Source organism: Trichophyton rubrum (genome assembly GCF_000151425.1).
Source record: "Trichophyton rubrum CBS 118892 genomic scaffold supercont2.5, whole genome shotgun sequence".
Classification (NCBI taxonomy): Eukaryota; Fungi; Ascomycota; class Eurotiomycetes; order Onygenales; family Arthrodermataceae; genus Trichophyton; species Trichophyton rubrum.
Window position 1 is genome coordinate 531,113 of NW_003456424.1, and position 14,506 is coordinate 545,618.

The window sequence follows — 14,506 nt, forward strand, 5'->3', positions numbered from 1 at the left end:
TATATATTGCACAACACACCCCGTGAGTAGAGCTGCCCATATATAGAGAAACATGTTAGCATATATCCATCCCCTGAAATCATTATAATAGATCATCGTAGCTGAGCGCCAATCTGGTGTTCAAAACGCTCCGCTCGGGGACCTGTCACATATCAGGACTGGTTGATGTCATAGAACGAACGTACACAGTTGTCAATGTCAAAGAAGAACACCGGTCGCGAGTCCCGAGTAGCACTTGATTCCTCCATCTTGTCACCTGCGCGTAATATCCGCCTTCTGCAAGCCAACTACTATAGCTTCGTCTTCTTTTCTCCTTCTTGTCCTCCGCTCTTCATGGCTTCTTCGTCTTTTCTGACTCTTTCTTCCTCTCGTCCGAAGAGACCTGTTGGATTACATAAACATGGATAACATGACGGAAGCCAACGCCAAGACTTTCTCACGTGACACGGAATTTTGAAGCTTCCGTCAAATTTCAACTCCCAATTTGAACAACTTAGAGGAAAGAAAGTCAACAAGAGGACACCTTCGAGCATCGCGTCTCGTCTTGCTCCTAGATTCGAGTGAACTCGCTCGAGGGTCATGATGCTCGCGTCTGGTAGCCATTTACACGGTCAGGTCGCCTTTACGTCGGTGCCTGCTCCTCCGTCTGCCCGCAACGACTCTCAACTGCCTACCAAAGAGGTGGCCGAGTATGAAAAGATATTGAACATCCGCGACCAGATCTTTGCTGGCACTCATCCTAGGCTGAAAGTCCCGGAGAGTGTGATTCGCAAAGTTCCTCCGCGGTCTGTTGGGCAGACGTCGCCGTCGTCGACTTCCGCGTCTGTCGTCGCCCCCAGTTCTCAAGCTTCGGCTTCGGAATCAGGGCCCCCTTCTTCTCTTACTCCGGCGCACCATGCTGCTCAGGGAACGGTCACATCTTCTTCCTGGCCTCAGCCGGCGAGTACTGCTGCGGGCGGAGACACTGACTCCCCCGTTACAGGCGCGTCGACTCCGAAGCCAACATCAGAAATAGACCCTATCTTCCTGACAAAATCAGATGATCTCATCCGAGCAGAGACTCAATTGCAACGGCAGCGGATTGAACGTGCATTGCGAGATTATGCTGAGCAGAAGAGGGTAGAGGAGAGGCAAAAGCCGCCGTTACAGGAGCTAAAGCCTGACTTTGACGTCTCGGATGTTTTCAACAAGGCGTTGGAGATAGTGAAACCGCTTTCACCTCCTTACGATCAAGATGATAACACTGGTATTGATGGCGATGGTGATCGGGCTAATAATGGCAATGCAGCCAGTGACTCCTTCGATGAGAATTCCTACTACTCGAGCAGGGCTCCCGATTCGCCGCAAAACGAGGAATACGACGAGGAAATGGCACCTGCCCCGCCGCTGGCTGGGAATATGGATACAGACGAGAGTGATGAGACTGTTATCGTAGACCGTGCCGGTGTTCATGAGACTGAGCATGTTTCTGCTTCTGGTAATCACCATCTGCTTGATCAACATGCTAACATTGACGATGATGCAAGAAGGGACCTGGAGAATATTCAGCCTTGGACTGAGGATAATGAAAATCATTACTCCCCGCCAGAGCCGTATGAGGAGCCAGAGTACTCCCCGCCAGGCCCTGACCTAATGGTTAACGGGCGACAAGACTTGCTAGAACCCAGCTATCTTAGCCCGTCAAGTAGACGGCAACCCCTTTCCATGCAACAGCCTCCAGACCAACCGTCTCCAGCTCCTAAAAACTTGCGGGTGGTGAGAAACCATATCACGTCTCCAGCAGCACCCCAGCCTTCCCGTGTCTCGCCTCTTGCTGTTACTAGGGTCTCCTCAATAACACAGTCCCGTCAAGGTCGACAAAGTAGACAGTCTGCGAAGGCACCTATTGATCAGGGCTCTGCACGTACTAGTCCAGAGACCGGCCATCCTCAGCAGTTAATTTCACGGAAACGTCGTCGCATTCAGCAAGCTCAAGATAAGAAGAAACCCGAGGAAGAGAGAAGAGTCGTTGCATCTCCTGATATGCCATATATTAAGCCGGAACCAGTCTCTCCCCCGTCATTCATAGACGCTCCTCCAGCAGTGTCCCATTATCCTAAGAGCCGATTAGTTCAAGAAGTGCCTACTGATGTTGATTATGTGTCTCGTCACGATGACCACGTTATAACTGGTCGTGTTCCGGCGTATGACGATGGGCATGGCAGGAACTATGAATTGGAAAGTCCAATTGAGCTACATACCCCTCGAACAACTTCAAGAATAGGTTATAGACGCCCTATTCGGGATGAGCATGACCTACGACGAGTGGCTAGTTTACAACATGCTCGACAGGCAGAGTATGTTCAAGAGTATTCGGAGCCGATTGCCGAGATATCTCCACGCCATGGGCGAGCTGTATCCTACGCTGAGCCCATCCACTCGGAGCGGCCTAGGTACCACGAAGAGAGCCAACCGGCACAATATACCACCACCAGAAGATACATGACCAGGCCACTCTCACCCCAGTACCGTGAAAGTTATGCCCCAGTTCGCGTCTCTGAGTCCCGTGTCATGGGTCCTCCTCCATCGCAAAGACGCATCGTAGTTGATGCAGAAGGTAATAGGTTCTATGAGTCAATTGATGCACCGCGTGCTATGCCTCCAGTATCAGTGCGGCCGCCCAGGGCCGAGGCCTATGACGGAGTCAATCATGCTCCTACTCGATCTACGTCGATAGTCGATGATCACTACCGAGACCGTAGGTATATTCAGGAAATGCCACCTCCCGAGATTACCTACCGTCGTAATGCTGGCCCCGGTACAGGCCCTGGCTCAAGCTATACTACAGGCAACGAACTTGGTGATCCTCGATACTATGACAGCGAGGCCGCGGACCGTGGACCAGTGATGCGTAGCGCCGGTGTACAAGTGATAGACTATCCATCGCGCCAACCACAACAACTCCGCCAGCCTCAACCAGCATTCGTCGACGAGTCTCACTTTCCTCATGAGGAGATCGTACGTGTGGCTAGCGTGCGCCCTCCTCCTCGATATGAAGAGCATCACGAAGTCCGGCCTCGCATGACAAGTGTACGACCTATGCGACGTGAAATGAGTGTTTACGTTGAGGATGAAGCTGGTCATGCTAGAGAATACCCTCCTGTAGAGCGATACAGTGGGGCCCCCAGCTACACTGCACGGCCAATGAGAGAAGAACGCTTCTACGAAAGCACTGGTCCAGCCAGAATCGAGCATGACGAGGGCTCTGAGGTCATTCGACGAGTATCTCGACGATATTGAGTTCGGAATTATTTAATTATGATCTCTCCTTTGGAATTATATATTTTTTTTGTCAGATACCCCTAGCGTATACGAAAGGAAGGTGTTGGAATATACCGCGCATAGCACTGTTTGATTGATAGCGAACACATAATGCCCATGTTTTCTCAGCATCTCAGCTTCTTTGCTCTTCATTCTCGAAATTTAATATTCACTAAAAGCGGCCACAAACATGACTTAGCCTCTCTAAACCAGCACTGGATTGTTCCTGATGATTACATAATAGAGTAAATAGCAACAACCTTAAAGCTGCCCAAAACACATCAAGGGCAAGCAAAGAAAACGGAGAGCTTTTTTCTGCAACAACAACCAGGCCTACGGAAAAGGGCAATTTTTCTTTCTTTTTGCTTCTTATCCCCTAAGTTGATTGTCGCCCGACATAATGGTCGGGTTTGCCGCCGGCCAGCTTATCAAGCTTGCGGACGGTCGTCACGCGAGAGTTCGATTCATTGGCACAACGCGTTTTGCCCCTGGAGAATGGATCGGATTGGAACTCGAAGACGCAACCGGTAAAAATGATGGCTCAGTTCAAGGAGAAAGATATTTCGAGTGTGAATATGGATTTGGCATGTTCGTCCGGGCGTCTGCCATTGTTGAGATTGTTGAGCAGGCGAAGAAAGAAGAGCCCAGGGTTGCGCCAAAAAGTGGCCTCGATGGCAGGGGAAGACCGGGGTCGATGATTGTGCCTCCCGGAGGCGCAGTGGGAACAAGAAAACAGAGCCTGATGTCATCTACACCGGGGGGAAAGAAGCCGAGTTCTGCTGCTTCAAGTCCTTCGCCTGCTCCAAGAGCCTTGGGTCGAGCGTTACGGGTGAGCTATACGTTCTTAACTTTCTCCAGTTACTCTATATAGTATTATTGCTAAGAAGCCGTGCGGACTGTGCAGTCGCCTACCAAATCACCGGTGAAACAGTTGGCTGGACCCGGTACTCCCGCTGCATCCCGGGCTTCCTCGACAGCTTCGAGGACTATTCCAAGTCATAAGGCCAGGCCAAGCTTATCAAACCGCAGCTCAGTAGCCCCTACTCCCACATCTACAACGTCTAACTCTCGTTTATCATTACGCCAATCCCAATCCCAATCTATGATGGGACCTCCGGCGAAAACCACTCGTACAGGGTTGGCCGCTTCGCGTACAACAATAAGCCCGGCCACATCCAGACGTATGTCACTAAAACCAGCTACAGCGAAGTCACCGGTGATGGGCAAAGTGGAAGCGAGCTCTGGTGAGCAAAGCGAAGATGCATCACGGGCAAGCTCACCTCCCGATGGGCCAGAGCTTGATGTTGTTAAGCCAAGTTTGGCTCGACCTACGCCATCTCCGATGAGCCAGAGATCTGTTTCCGGCAGCAATATGCTAGTACAGAAGGAGCTTGATGATCTAAAGACGAAGCTGAAGATTATGGAGAAAAAAAGGGCGGAAGACCGCGAGAAGCTAAAGATGGTTGAGACGTACCGGGCGGAGAGAGACAAGTTCGAGACTATCATACAGAAGCTTAGAGAAAAATATCAACCTCAGCAACAGGAAATTACTACATTGAGGAAACAGCTGAAGGAAGCCGAGTATAGGGTTGAAGAAGTTGAGAGACTTCAAGCCGAACATGAATCCATTCTTGAGATGGCAGCATTGGACCGAGAGATGGCGGAAGAGGTTGCTGAATCAATCAAAGCTGAGTATGAAGCTTTGAAGATTCGAACAGAGGAATTAGAGCTTGAGGTAGAAGTCTTGAAGGAGGAGAATGATCAGCTTGGACAGGTCATGAGCCCCGAAGAGAAATCGAGTCAGGGATGGCTGCAAATGGAACGAACAAATGAGCGCCTACGTGAAGCTTTGATCCGTCTTCGTGATATGACACAACAACAGGAAGCCGACCTAAAAGATCAAGTCAAGGATCTGGAGGAGGAACTCAAGGACTATAACAACCTCAAGGCTCAGTATGAATCTACCAAAGAGAAGTTGCTTGCCTCAGAAGCGAACATGGAGGATCTCAAACAGCAGGTGGAGGCTTTGGGGGCCGAGGAAATGATTGAAGAGCTTACTGAGAAAAATATGCAGTACCAGGAGGAAGTGAACGAACTGAAGGCAATAATAGAAGACCTCGAAAGTTTGAAGGAACTAAATGATGAGCTTGAGATCAATCACATTGAATCTGAGAAACAGCTCCAAGAAGAGATCGATTTTCGGGAGGGTATATACCATGAACAAAACCGAAAGATCTCACAACAAGATGCTGTCATTGAAGATCTTGAATATACCCTTTCGAAGTTCCGTGAGCTGGTCTCGACCCTGCAGAATGACCTAGAAGACATGCGAGCCTCGCAGCAAATCACAGAGACTGAGGCTACAGATCTAACTGTACGTTCAAGAGCAATGATGGATCTGAACATGAAGCTCCAAGCTTCAGCTGCAAAAGCCCAGGTCAAGTCTATTGACTTAGAGCTAGGTCGGATGGAAGCAGAGGAGTCTGCCAGCCACTTGTCTATTGTCAAGCTTTACCTGCCTGACTATTACGAGAGTGAACGGAATCCAATTCTTGCACTCCTCCGTTTTAAGCGTGTAGGATTTAAAGCCTCAGTAATGGGTAACACCGTAAGGGAACGTCTGGCCGACCCGTCAATTCGCTTCCCTGAGCAAGATGGATTTCTGGCCTACGAGGTACTCGAGAAACTTACCTGGATATCACTGGTCTGTGATAGATTTGTCACTTTTATGGATGGTTGTTCAAGCGAACAATTTTCTTCCTTCGAAGGAGCTCTATATGAGCTTGAACCAGTTGAGCGCATCTTGAACTTTTGGATTGAGAGCCTGAAAAAAGGGGAGTTGAATGAGAAGACTTGCGCAGATGAGCTCCAGCGATCAACTGCTCTTTTGTCACATCTAGCGGAGACACTAATACCGCAACACGTCGAAGGCACTGGAAATGAGATGTACATGTTATCTGTCTTGACGCAGACTTATCTGGATAACACGGCATCCGCTCTTGCTCAATTGAAATCTAGAATTCAATCCAAAATACCTCCTTCGCCGGAAGACGAAGAAAGCCAACATCTCTACAAAAAAATCGACACAGTCGTTCAGCAGGCAAGGGGAATAAAAGTTGCATCAAGCAAAGTCACTCGGTCTTTAGAAGAACTGAGAACAAGGTCACTAGCTCTTGCGGAGGAATGCAAAGAGACATTTGAGTCAACCGAACAAGCCGCTAAGGAGCTGTCAGCAGTGGCTCAACTCATCGGAAATAGTTTCCTGCAACTTGTCGATGATGACGATCGCACAGAACCGTTCACGCACCCGGAAGTATTGACTAGTATGTCTAGTGCAGTTGCTTCTATCCCTAAGGGATCACCTGGAGACAGTAGTTCAAACGACGCCCTTGCAATTATCGCCAATAAACTTCGTCTTTTGACAGGCTATGTTGATGAGACATCGAATCTTTCCTCCGATTTGTCTCAGACAGTTGAGTTTGATCGACGACAATCTCCATGGATTGCTCGCTCAAAGATGCTTAAGGCTAGCCAGGATACTTCGCCGGATGCCGAAGAAGAGATCAGACGCTTGAAGAATGAACTGAGCGAGGCGTCAAACGCTCTCGGAGCGAAAGACAGAGTCTTTGAGGAGCAGTCTATCAAGATCGAACTCCTTGAAGCACGTATGCGTGAGGCCGGTAAAAAGGCAGCTGTCGTCAAAGACTTGGAAGCTAAAATAGAGAATCTACACTCCAAAGAGAATGAGCTCGTTGCTCTAGTTGAACGACAGTCTCAAAATATGCAGGCAATCGAAAAAGAGCGGGACGAGTACAGAAGCCGCTTCGAAAAACTGAAACGGGCTTCCGATTCTGAAGGAAGCAGTGGCGTAGGGGGGGTTGTAAACGCTGCGGCTTCATTATCAGTCATGAAAGAAAACGAGGCCTTGCGGGCCGAAGTTACAAGCCTTCAATCCGCTATACGTTATATTCGGGATGACAACAAGCGAGCCCACCTTCTTGACCCGTATTCCGTACAGAGAAGCAACCATATGCGCTCTTGGCTTGACGTTCCTTTGGTTCGTTCCAAGCCTTCAGTTAATGAACAAGACCCCGATTATCGACACAAGCAGGCTGCCGAATGCCGCGATATCCTCAGTCACTTACTGAAGTTAACTAAGGAATCAAAACTCGTGGATCTTAAGGCAAGTAGCACTTCAGACCCTGCAAACCGCCTTGCATGGCGCCCTGTCAAATCAACTCCGAAATATCATGCCATGAAGCAACGTGAACATTATGAGCAGTGGAGCCAATGGAAAGACGAAGTTGTTAAAGAGTGGAAGTTGAAGAAGCTGAATGCCGGCTCTGGTACCACAAGACGAGTCCAGCCAACAAGCAACCCACGCGCTCCAGCTAGTTTTTCCGTGGACCATGCGGCCTTTCCCGATATTTCTCGGAAAGGGCTGGCATCTGACAGAGACGAGGGCGTAATGGGCAAGACATGGAAGATTCTCGGCCTCCAGCCGGAAACTGGCGATATCCCCAGGGTATCAAATGAGCCTCAGATACTTGATGACTAGATTCCCAAGGACTAAAGGTTGCAAGTGCTGATCCTTTCATTTTCTCTCCCTTCAATATTTCTGTTACTTTTCTTTTCCAGTTCTCTGCTATATACCCGAGATATCTGTATATCAAAGATCAAGGACTTGATACATATTTCTTCATAGCTAATTATATTCCGTCCTAATATACTATACTCTTCCCAACAAGTATTGCACGGATTTGGGCATCTTCAGGAATGTAAACCACCCTCCCCCGCTCACTGGCTAGAACCGGCTATGGACCCGTACACACTGCTCGATCGCTCCTCAATGCTTGGATCCAAAGAACGAGCCCAGCAATCATAGATGTAGTTTAGGATTCAACTCCGAACACGAAACTCTCGGCAAGTGAACGGCAAATCAGATGCTGCGGCTCTTCGCCTTGCGCGCAAGGTTCCAGAAATCTTATCAGATCCATGTTATCAGATTGAGAACGAGCCTCAACGGTTATCACAAAAAATCCTCTCGTTTCATGAATTTTACCTCTCCAAGGGCGTGTTAAGAAGAGTCATCAAGATCAACGAGGCTATGATAAAAGCGGAACTAGGAGACGAACAATACAATGGAGACCCAACTACCGCTGAGCTGTGTAAACGGGTAGCAAAGCTTCTTGGAAAGGAGGTTGCAGTGTTTCTCCCATCGGGCACCATGTGTAACCAAACCGCAATCAACGTGCACTGCCGACCAGGAGATGAAATCGTCTGTGACCGAACAAGCCGTATTGTCGGCTACGAGACAGGTGGCCCAGCTGCGAACTCGGGAGTGATGATTCATGCAATTGACGGAGAGCGCGGAATCTTTACAGCGAAGCAGCTCAAGAGTGCTATCAGAGCCCCTTCACAATATTTCCCTGAGAGTAGACTGCTTTGTGTTGAACAGACGGCAGGCCTTGGCGGAGGAGCGATATGCCTCTATCCACACTCCAGGACGTCGCTGCAATTGCCAAAGAAGCAGGGATGGCAACACATATGGATGGCGCCCGCCTCTTCAATGCTGTTGCTGCTACTGGCATTTCGGCGGCAGCGTATGCTGAATCTTTCGACTCGGTCTGGATTGATCTAAGCAAAGGGCTTGGGTGTCCGATAGGGGCGGTTCTATGTGGATCTGCGGACTTCATTCGAAAAGCGTGGCGGCTGAAGCAGAGGTTTGGAGGAGTAATGAGGCAATCTGGTATCGTTGCGGCAGCGGGGATATATGCTCTTGATCATAATATAAAATGTCTTTCCGAGGACCACGCAAATGCTAGGTTGTTGGCCAAATTATTGTCCGCTATTCCGGGCGTCAGCATCAAGCTGGACGAAGTGGAAACCAATCTGGTTTATTTCGAGGTGAATGACCGGGAGGGCCGCTCGGCAGCTGCGGATTTTGTGGCAAAAACCGCATTCTATGGGTATTAAAGGGGGAGCAATGGGTGCGTCGACCGTTCGGTTTGCATCCTATTTGAACGTCAGTGAGGATGATTTTAGAGCAGCTATGCCTGCTATTAAAAGAGCCATGACTTCGATAACTGAACAATAGAAATCTGTAGAGTGATGAGGAACGATTGATAACTTTGGGAATAGATATGCCCTATTAGTTTAACTATTAACTAAATTTATCGAGCAATCAGAGCATCTTGCAGGATACTCTATGGGGTATAATTTTCCTCCTAGATCCCACTGCTCATTACAACATATGTGCCGCCACCCCTTTTCCCCGCCTCGTCAACAATTCATGCGCCTCCCGATAATTCCCACAAATGTGAGGGGATAAAGATTGGGAATATATATATATAATAAAATTAAACAAAAATCAGGAGGGGAATCAAGTGCTTAAAACAAGAATAATAGGAGGTTTTAGCGGGCAAGGTAAGCAACGCCTCCTACACCCAAAAGTGTAGATCAAGAGGAAGAGAAAAATAAGGTTGTTGGAAGGAGAAAGAAGGAAATCCCTCAGTATGCCACTCCGATATCATTTGGACCGAGGGGTATTTCGTAGTACGGGCCTTTATCGGTGAGTGTTTGGGATTGACACTTTTCATTAGGTGTAGAACAGGCTTCCTGAGATGAAGTTTTGTAGCCCATTGCTATGTCACAGATTTCATAGTCCTTCTCTGTTAACGCGTGGAAACTAAGAGGTGACTGTGCGGCAGTTCCCATCATCACTGAGCTTGAGAGCGAAGGATTTCGTGATGAGTATCCTGCGGTGGATGCATTGGCTAATGAGACCATCGTTGAACCACTGAGTGTACGTGCTCTTGCATGCGATGTGTCGAAACGGAAGCTTGAGGGTGGGCGACCTTGGTGGGACTTGGCAGCAAACCATTCTGCAATGGTACGAGAACGAGTAGGATAGTGTGTTGGTATTGGTGCACTTGAGCTGTTATGGCCTCTACTTGGGCTGACAGAAGAAGGAACAATTTCTGATCCGGTCTGCTTCAGGTCGGTAAGGTCTTCAAGTGATGAGAGCGGGTAGCCGTTCGACGTTTCACTGCTCCTTCGGGGAGGAGATATGGCATTCTGTATCTCCTGCAACTTTTCTGGGTCTGGTATCGTATGACGGCGGTCGTGAACTTCGATAAATAGGGAGTTTCTAGCGGAAGACGTGCCTATTGGTTTACGAGCAACTGCGAATGGAGATGAACTTGACTCTGAGCGTCGGCGGTCATCTTTCTGATCTGGCGCACAAACAGCCTTTGGCGGTGGGGCTATGATTGGGTCTGGGGTTGAGTCTGTAGTTGTGCCCGTAGACCGAGAGCTATCCTGGCCAAAGCCTTCTAGATCGAAGTTATCAAGACCAAAAGTGTCAAATGCTGGTAGGTCTGGCAATTGGTTCCCTTCAATATAGATGCTCAATTCCAGAGGTCGAAAGGATCGACGGCGGCGTCTAGGAGTAGGAGTGCTTCCAGCAGTGAGGTGACGAAATTCTGTTGGGCCACTGATCTGTAATTTGCGGACGGGTGTGTTTTTTGATATTTTCTTGTGCTTGATTAAGAGGCTCGCTCTGTTAGTCGCTCTAGAAGCTAGACTTCTGGTTTCGGTAACTAGATTTGGCAGCAATGAAGCCCGTGAATCGGCACGACGAGGACTACTGGGGATGTCGTCGTAAAGAACCAGCTTCATAGGAGCAACCGGCAGGGGCTGCTCATCGCATACCACGATGACATCTTCTTGAGCACCTAAAGGTGGTATTTAGCTTGGCCTTCCTATTGACTCCGTGCATTGCAGCCTCGATCCTTACAGCATGCACAACCCGATCTGCCACTTTGTAATTGATTACTTACTTGTGTTGTTGTGCACCTGGAGAGAGGGAGCCTGCTCAACGACCTCTGACCAGATGCACCATGAGCAAGAGGGAAGCCAGGCCGTGAACATTGAGCCTGCTCACTCCAGCAGCATCATCCTTCCTATGCTTGAGATCCTGTGCCCATGGCAGTTGGTTCTCCTGGAACTTTTTCAGAGCGACGGTGGACAAGCCGGCAAAAGAGCGAAGCAAGCTTCTCTAAAAAGAGAATTTAGACATAATTCCAGGCGCAAAGCTTTCCTCATATATGAGAAACGTACCCTGGGGAGGACGGGCTCCCAGCAGCCAGTCTGTGGGACCTCCCTTCATATCAGAGAGGGGCAGGCGCTGGCGCCTTGCATGAGCGTTGGCCAATGGACAGGCGGTGTATGCAGGCGACATGGCTCCGTCACACTTTTAGGGTGGAATTCGCGATGTTTGAGAGCAGGCGGGATGACAGTGCGTATGCAAACATGGTGTGGTGTAAAGTGTTGTACTAAGTATAACACCGGCAGCGCCAAGGGGTTAAGGATGTCGGGCATTTGGGCTTGGAATCCGCTCCCGTTCGCTGAAATGAGAGGGGAAGCGAGCAGGGGACATCCCGGCCGGCGAGGCAGTGTCCAATCGACGGCGAGTCGAAGCCATGCTCTGCGGTGTCAGATCTGCACAGCAGTCCGATGTTTAGCTCAGATGGGGAGCGACAGGCTGGAGAAAGCTGTTGGAAGATCGTGAACCAAGAAGCGAACGGTGAGTAGCCGAAAAAGAAAGAAACGAAGAGAAGAGAGAAGAGAAAAAGAAAGCATAAAGACGCTTGCAACAGGAAGAACGGGTGACTCCCTGGGATTTAAAAAAAAAAAAAAAAAAACATATACAGATACAGGAGATGGCAGGGGGGAGGTTAAATCCAGGGGGAAAAACACGCAATAACTCCGCAGATTCGAAATTTGCTTCTCCAAGAAATTAATTTACTATGCACCAAATGTGTAACGGATGGCTAACCATCTAGTTATTTGGTTGCACCAGAGGTGTTCCAGGCATCATATTCGTCGTCAAAGACACCGCTGTACCCCTCTGGCCCCGGCCTGGATCCGTCATGTTGGAAGCCGCCGGTGTGATGATGCGTGTCATGCTCAGTATTATTATAATTAGAATAGTCAAGGGCTTCGCTTTGCTCTAGTTGGAGCTGCGATGCTTTGCTAGCGTGGTGTGCAGTGTTCCTGGTGCCTTCATGTTAGTAGAAACATAATTCTTCAATTCAAGGGGTCCCCTCTCTTTCTCTCGCTCTCGTTTTTCTTTTGCCTCTGAAGAAACTCACATGGATTGCTGTTCCTGTGCATAATTTCGAGTAACGGTATCACGAGGAAGCTGATCATTTACTCTCTGAGTTGCGGTCTCGTCTGCATCATCGACCAAGTCTGCGAGCTGGCGGGAAGAGCTGCTCAATTGGCTCATCCGGCTTGTCCCTCTGGTCAGAGCGGCCGGCTGCTTGCCCTTGTCTGCGTTGATGTTACTATATGCTGCGCTGGACTGCCCTTCTGCAGAACGCTGACGTCTGCTTTGGCGGTTGCCAGGCCGTTTTATCTGATTTCCTTCACTTGATCCTTGTCGACTCGAGTACATGGATGCACGAGAGTGCCACACCTGTTCTCTGTATACTTCGTTTGTTGTTATGACGGGGTACTGTATCACAGTTAGCACGGCCGAGCCTGAAGCCTTGATACCAAGCATGGCTACATACATTCCAGTCGCCAAATTCTAGTTTACGCGCATTCTCAAAGCAGATTTCATCATCCTCGTTGAGAGTGGGCTCCTCGATATCATATGTTCGCCGGCCTTCGTCCCTTATACGGCTCGAACTGGCATAGGACGTCCTCCGGGATGACGATTCAGGTCCCAATAGTGGTGTGCGGCTATTCGCCTTTTTTGGCTTGGGGATCCAATACTTTGCCTTTCCTCCTCTTTCGTATCGCATGCCGTCCATCACGCGAGCCATCCGTGATCGGGATTCCTCGTGGGCAATAACGTTCGTTTCTGAATCAAAAAATCGATACTGGTACTTTTCACCCCGGAAAGTTTCCTTGGTATCCTCAATGAGATCCTTTACTCCGAATGCGTCGCGAATCGCGTATTTTACCGGCATTCGAGCGGAGGAGATAGACGCATTTGCGTAGTCATGCCACGAGAATGCATACCAGTGCATAAGTGCAAATATTGGCATCTCACAGCAAATCAATAAATCCTGAATTGCAGCTGCCATGTTGTTCGGGGAGTACCCTTCTGGTCCAGAAGGAATTGCTCCTAGAAACTGAAGGATAGAAAGAAAGAACCCTTGCCAATAGGAGGCGAATATGATGAGTTTGACGCTCAGGAATTTCGGGACTGGCCTGTAAGGCTTGAGATCGTCATTCATAATGATCCAAAACAACGCCAGCGAATATAAACTGATTGTGACGCTGAGGTTGTAGATAATCCCAACCCACAGGTATCCGGAGGAGAGGCCAATGTAGCCCTCCTGGAAGGTTCCAGTTGCTTTAAGTATGACGGTAACCAATGCAAGAATCGGTTTTAGCCATGCGTACTGTAGGATCCCTCTTTTCACGGCCAGAAAGGTGTACGGATCGGATATGTCTATCTTTGGGAGACATTTATTAAGTGGCCAGGTGTGTTGTATTGGAGGACGGCCATGGGTCATAATTATTAGTGACCTCTCTCCTCCGAGAAAGTTGATCAGGAGCTGGAAAAAGGTATATATGGTAAATGCCTAGTTATAAGCCAGAATCAGCCTATATATTCCCACTGTGACATGAAAAGGCAGCGTGCTTACTTCATAGATATCTCGAATAGGTGCAACCCACGCTGCTGCTTTCAACGAAACTATGCTTGTCCAAGATGATATCGCGAATATAGGTACCCTAAGGGGGTGTCAGCAAGAGATTAATGCTCCCGACTGGCCGGTCTTTTTCACTGACATCAAGAGTATTCTGACGACGTATCGTTGGAGGAGAGGTTTCCGGTAGTTTTTACTATGGCTCTTTCAGTAACCGAATCAATGGCAGACATGGAAATATTTGGTAAAGCTCACGTCTGTAGCCAGATGGACCTGATATATTTGATACATGTCAGTTACTTGCGGCCTAAGTAGGCAGACAGGAAAGGGCAGAACGTACAGTAGCGAGATGAGAGAGGCCATCAGCGAGGCCACTCCGGCCACGATAATGGCTGCTTTAGCCAAGCTGGAGCCTGTGCCCCCAGTATTCGAGCTGAAGAGCATCATGCTGCCTCTTGTTGCTATGCGACTGCGGTAGTGCCGGTCAAGATACCATCCTCGTTCACATCCGCGAGAGGTCGCCTTTGTCCATCTGAGAC

At 49.0% G+C, this 14,506-nt stretch overlaps 5 protein-coding genes across 6 annotated transcripts; 3 read left to right on the forward strand and 2 right to left on the reverse strand.

Annotated features, from left to right (window-relative positions):
- Window positions 1-333: 333 nt before the first annotated feature.
- Window positions 334-3,691, forward strand: TERG_04922 (uncharacterized protein). The gene has a single exon (XM_003234281.2). The coding sequence runs from the start codon at window positions 580-582 to the stop codon at window positions 3,277-3,279; it is 2,700 nt and encodes an 899-aa protein (XP_003234329.2). The 5' UTR covers window positions 334-579; the 3' UTR covers window positions 3,280-3,691.
- A 9-nt stretch (window positions 3,692-3,700) lies between these two features.
- Window positions 3,701-7,858, forward strand: TERG_04923 (uncharacterized protein; the record flags this gene model as incomplete). Its single annotated transcript, XM_003234282.1, has 2 exons — window positions 3,701-4,129; window positions 4,205-7,858. The coding sequence occupies 2 exons, from the start codon at window positions 3,701-3,703 to the stop codon at window positions 7,856-7,858; spliced, it is 4,083 nt and encodes a 1,360-aa protein (XP_003234330.1).
- A 549-nt stretch (window positions 7,859-8,407) lies between these two features.
- On the forward strand, window positions 8,408-9,589 carry TERG_04924 (uncharacterized protein; the record flags this gene model as incomplete). Its single annotated transcript, XM_003234283.2, has 2 exons — window positions 8,408-8,735; window positions 8,759-9,589. 2 exons carry the CDS (start codon window positions 8,408-8,410, stop codon window positions 9,274-9,276), a joined length of 846 nt encoding a protein of 281 aa, XP_003234331.2. The 3' UTR covers window positions 9,277-9,589.
- Window positions 9,590-9,678: 89 nt separating this feature from the next.
- On the reverse strand, window positions 9,679-11,270 carry TERG_04925 (uncharacterized protein). The gene is made up of 2 exons (XM_003234284.2): window positions 11,142-11,270; window positions 9,679-11,036 (listed from the first exon to the last, which is right to left on the reverse strand). Exons 1-2 carry the CDS (start codon window positions 11,230-11,232, stop codon window positions 9,811-9,813), a joined length of 1,317 nt encoding a protein of 438 aa, XP_003234332.1. The 5' UTR covers window positions 11,233-11,270; the 3' UTR covers window positions 9,679-9,810.
- Window positions 11,271-12,146: 876 nt separating this feature from the next.
- TERG_04926 (uncharacterized protein) lies at window positions 12,147-14,414 on the reverse strand (the record flags this gene model as incomplete). Of its 2 annotated transcripts, XM_003234285.1 has the most annotated exons (7): window positions 12,147-12,357; window positions 12,456-12,820; window positions 12,879-13,901; window positions 13,965-14,052; window positions 14,110-14,163; window positions 14,223-14,240; window positions 14,308-14,414. In XM_003234285.1, the coding sequence occupies 7 exons, from the start codon at window positions 14,412-14,414 to the stop codon at window positions 12,147-12,149; spliced, it is 1,866 nt and encodes a 621-aa protein (XP_003234333.1). The 2 variants fall into 2 exon arrangements, with proteins under 2 accessions (XP_003234333.1, XP_047606445.1); XM_047749889.1 differs by lacking the exons at window positions 14,223-14,240; window positions 14,308-14,414 and having other exon boundaries at window positions 14,110-14,111.
- Window positions 14,415-14,506: the final 92 nt, after the last annotated feature.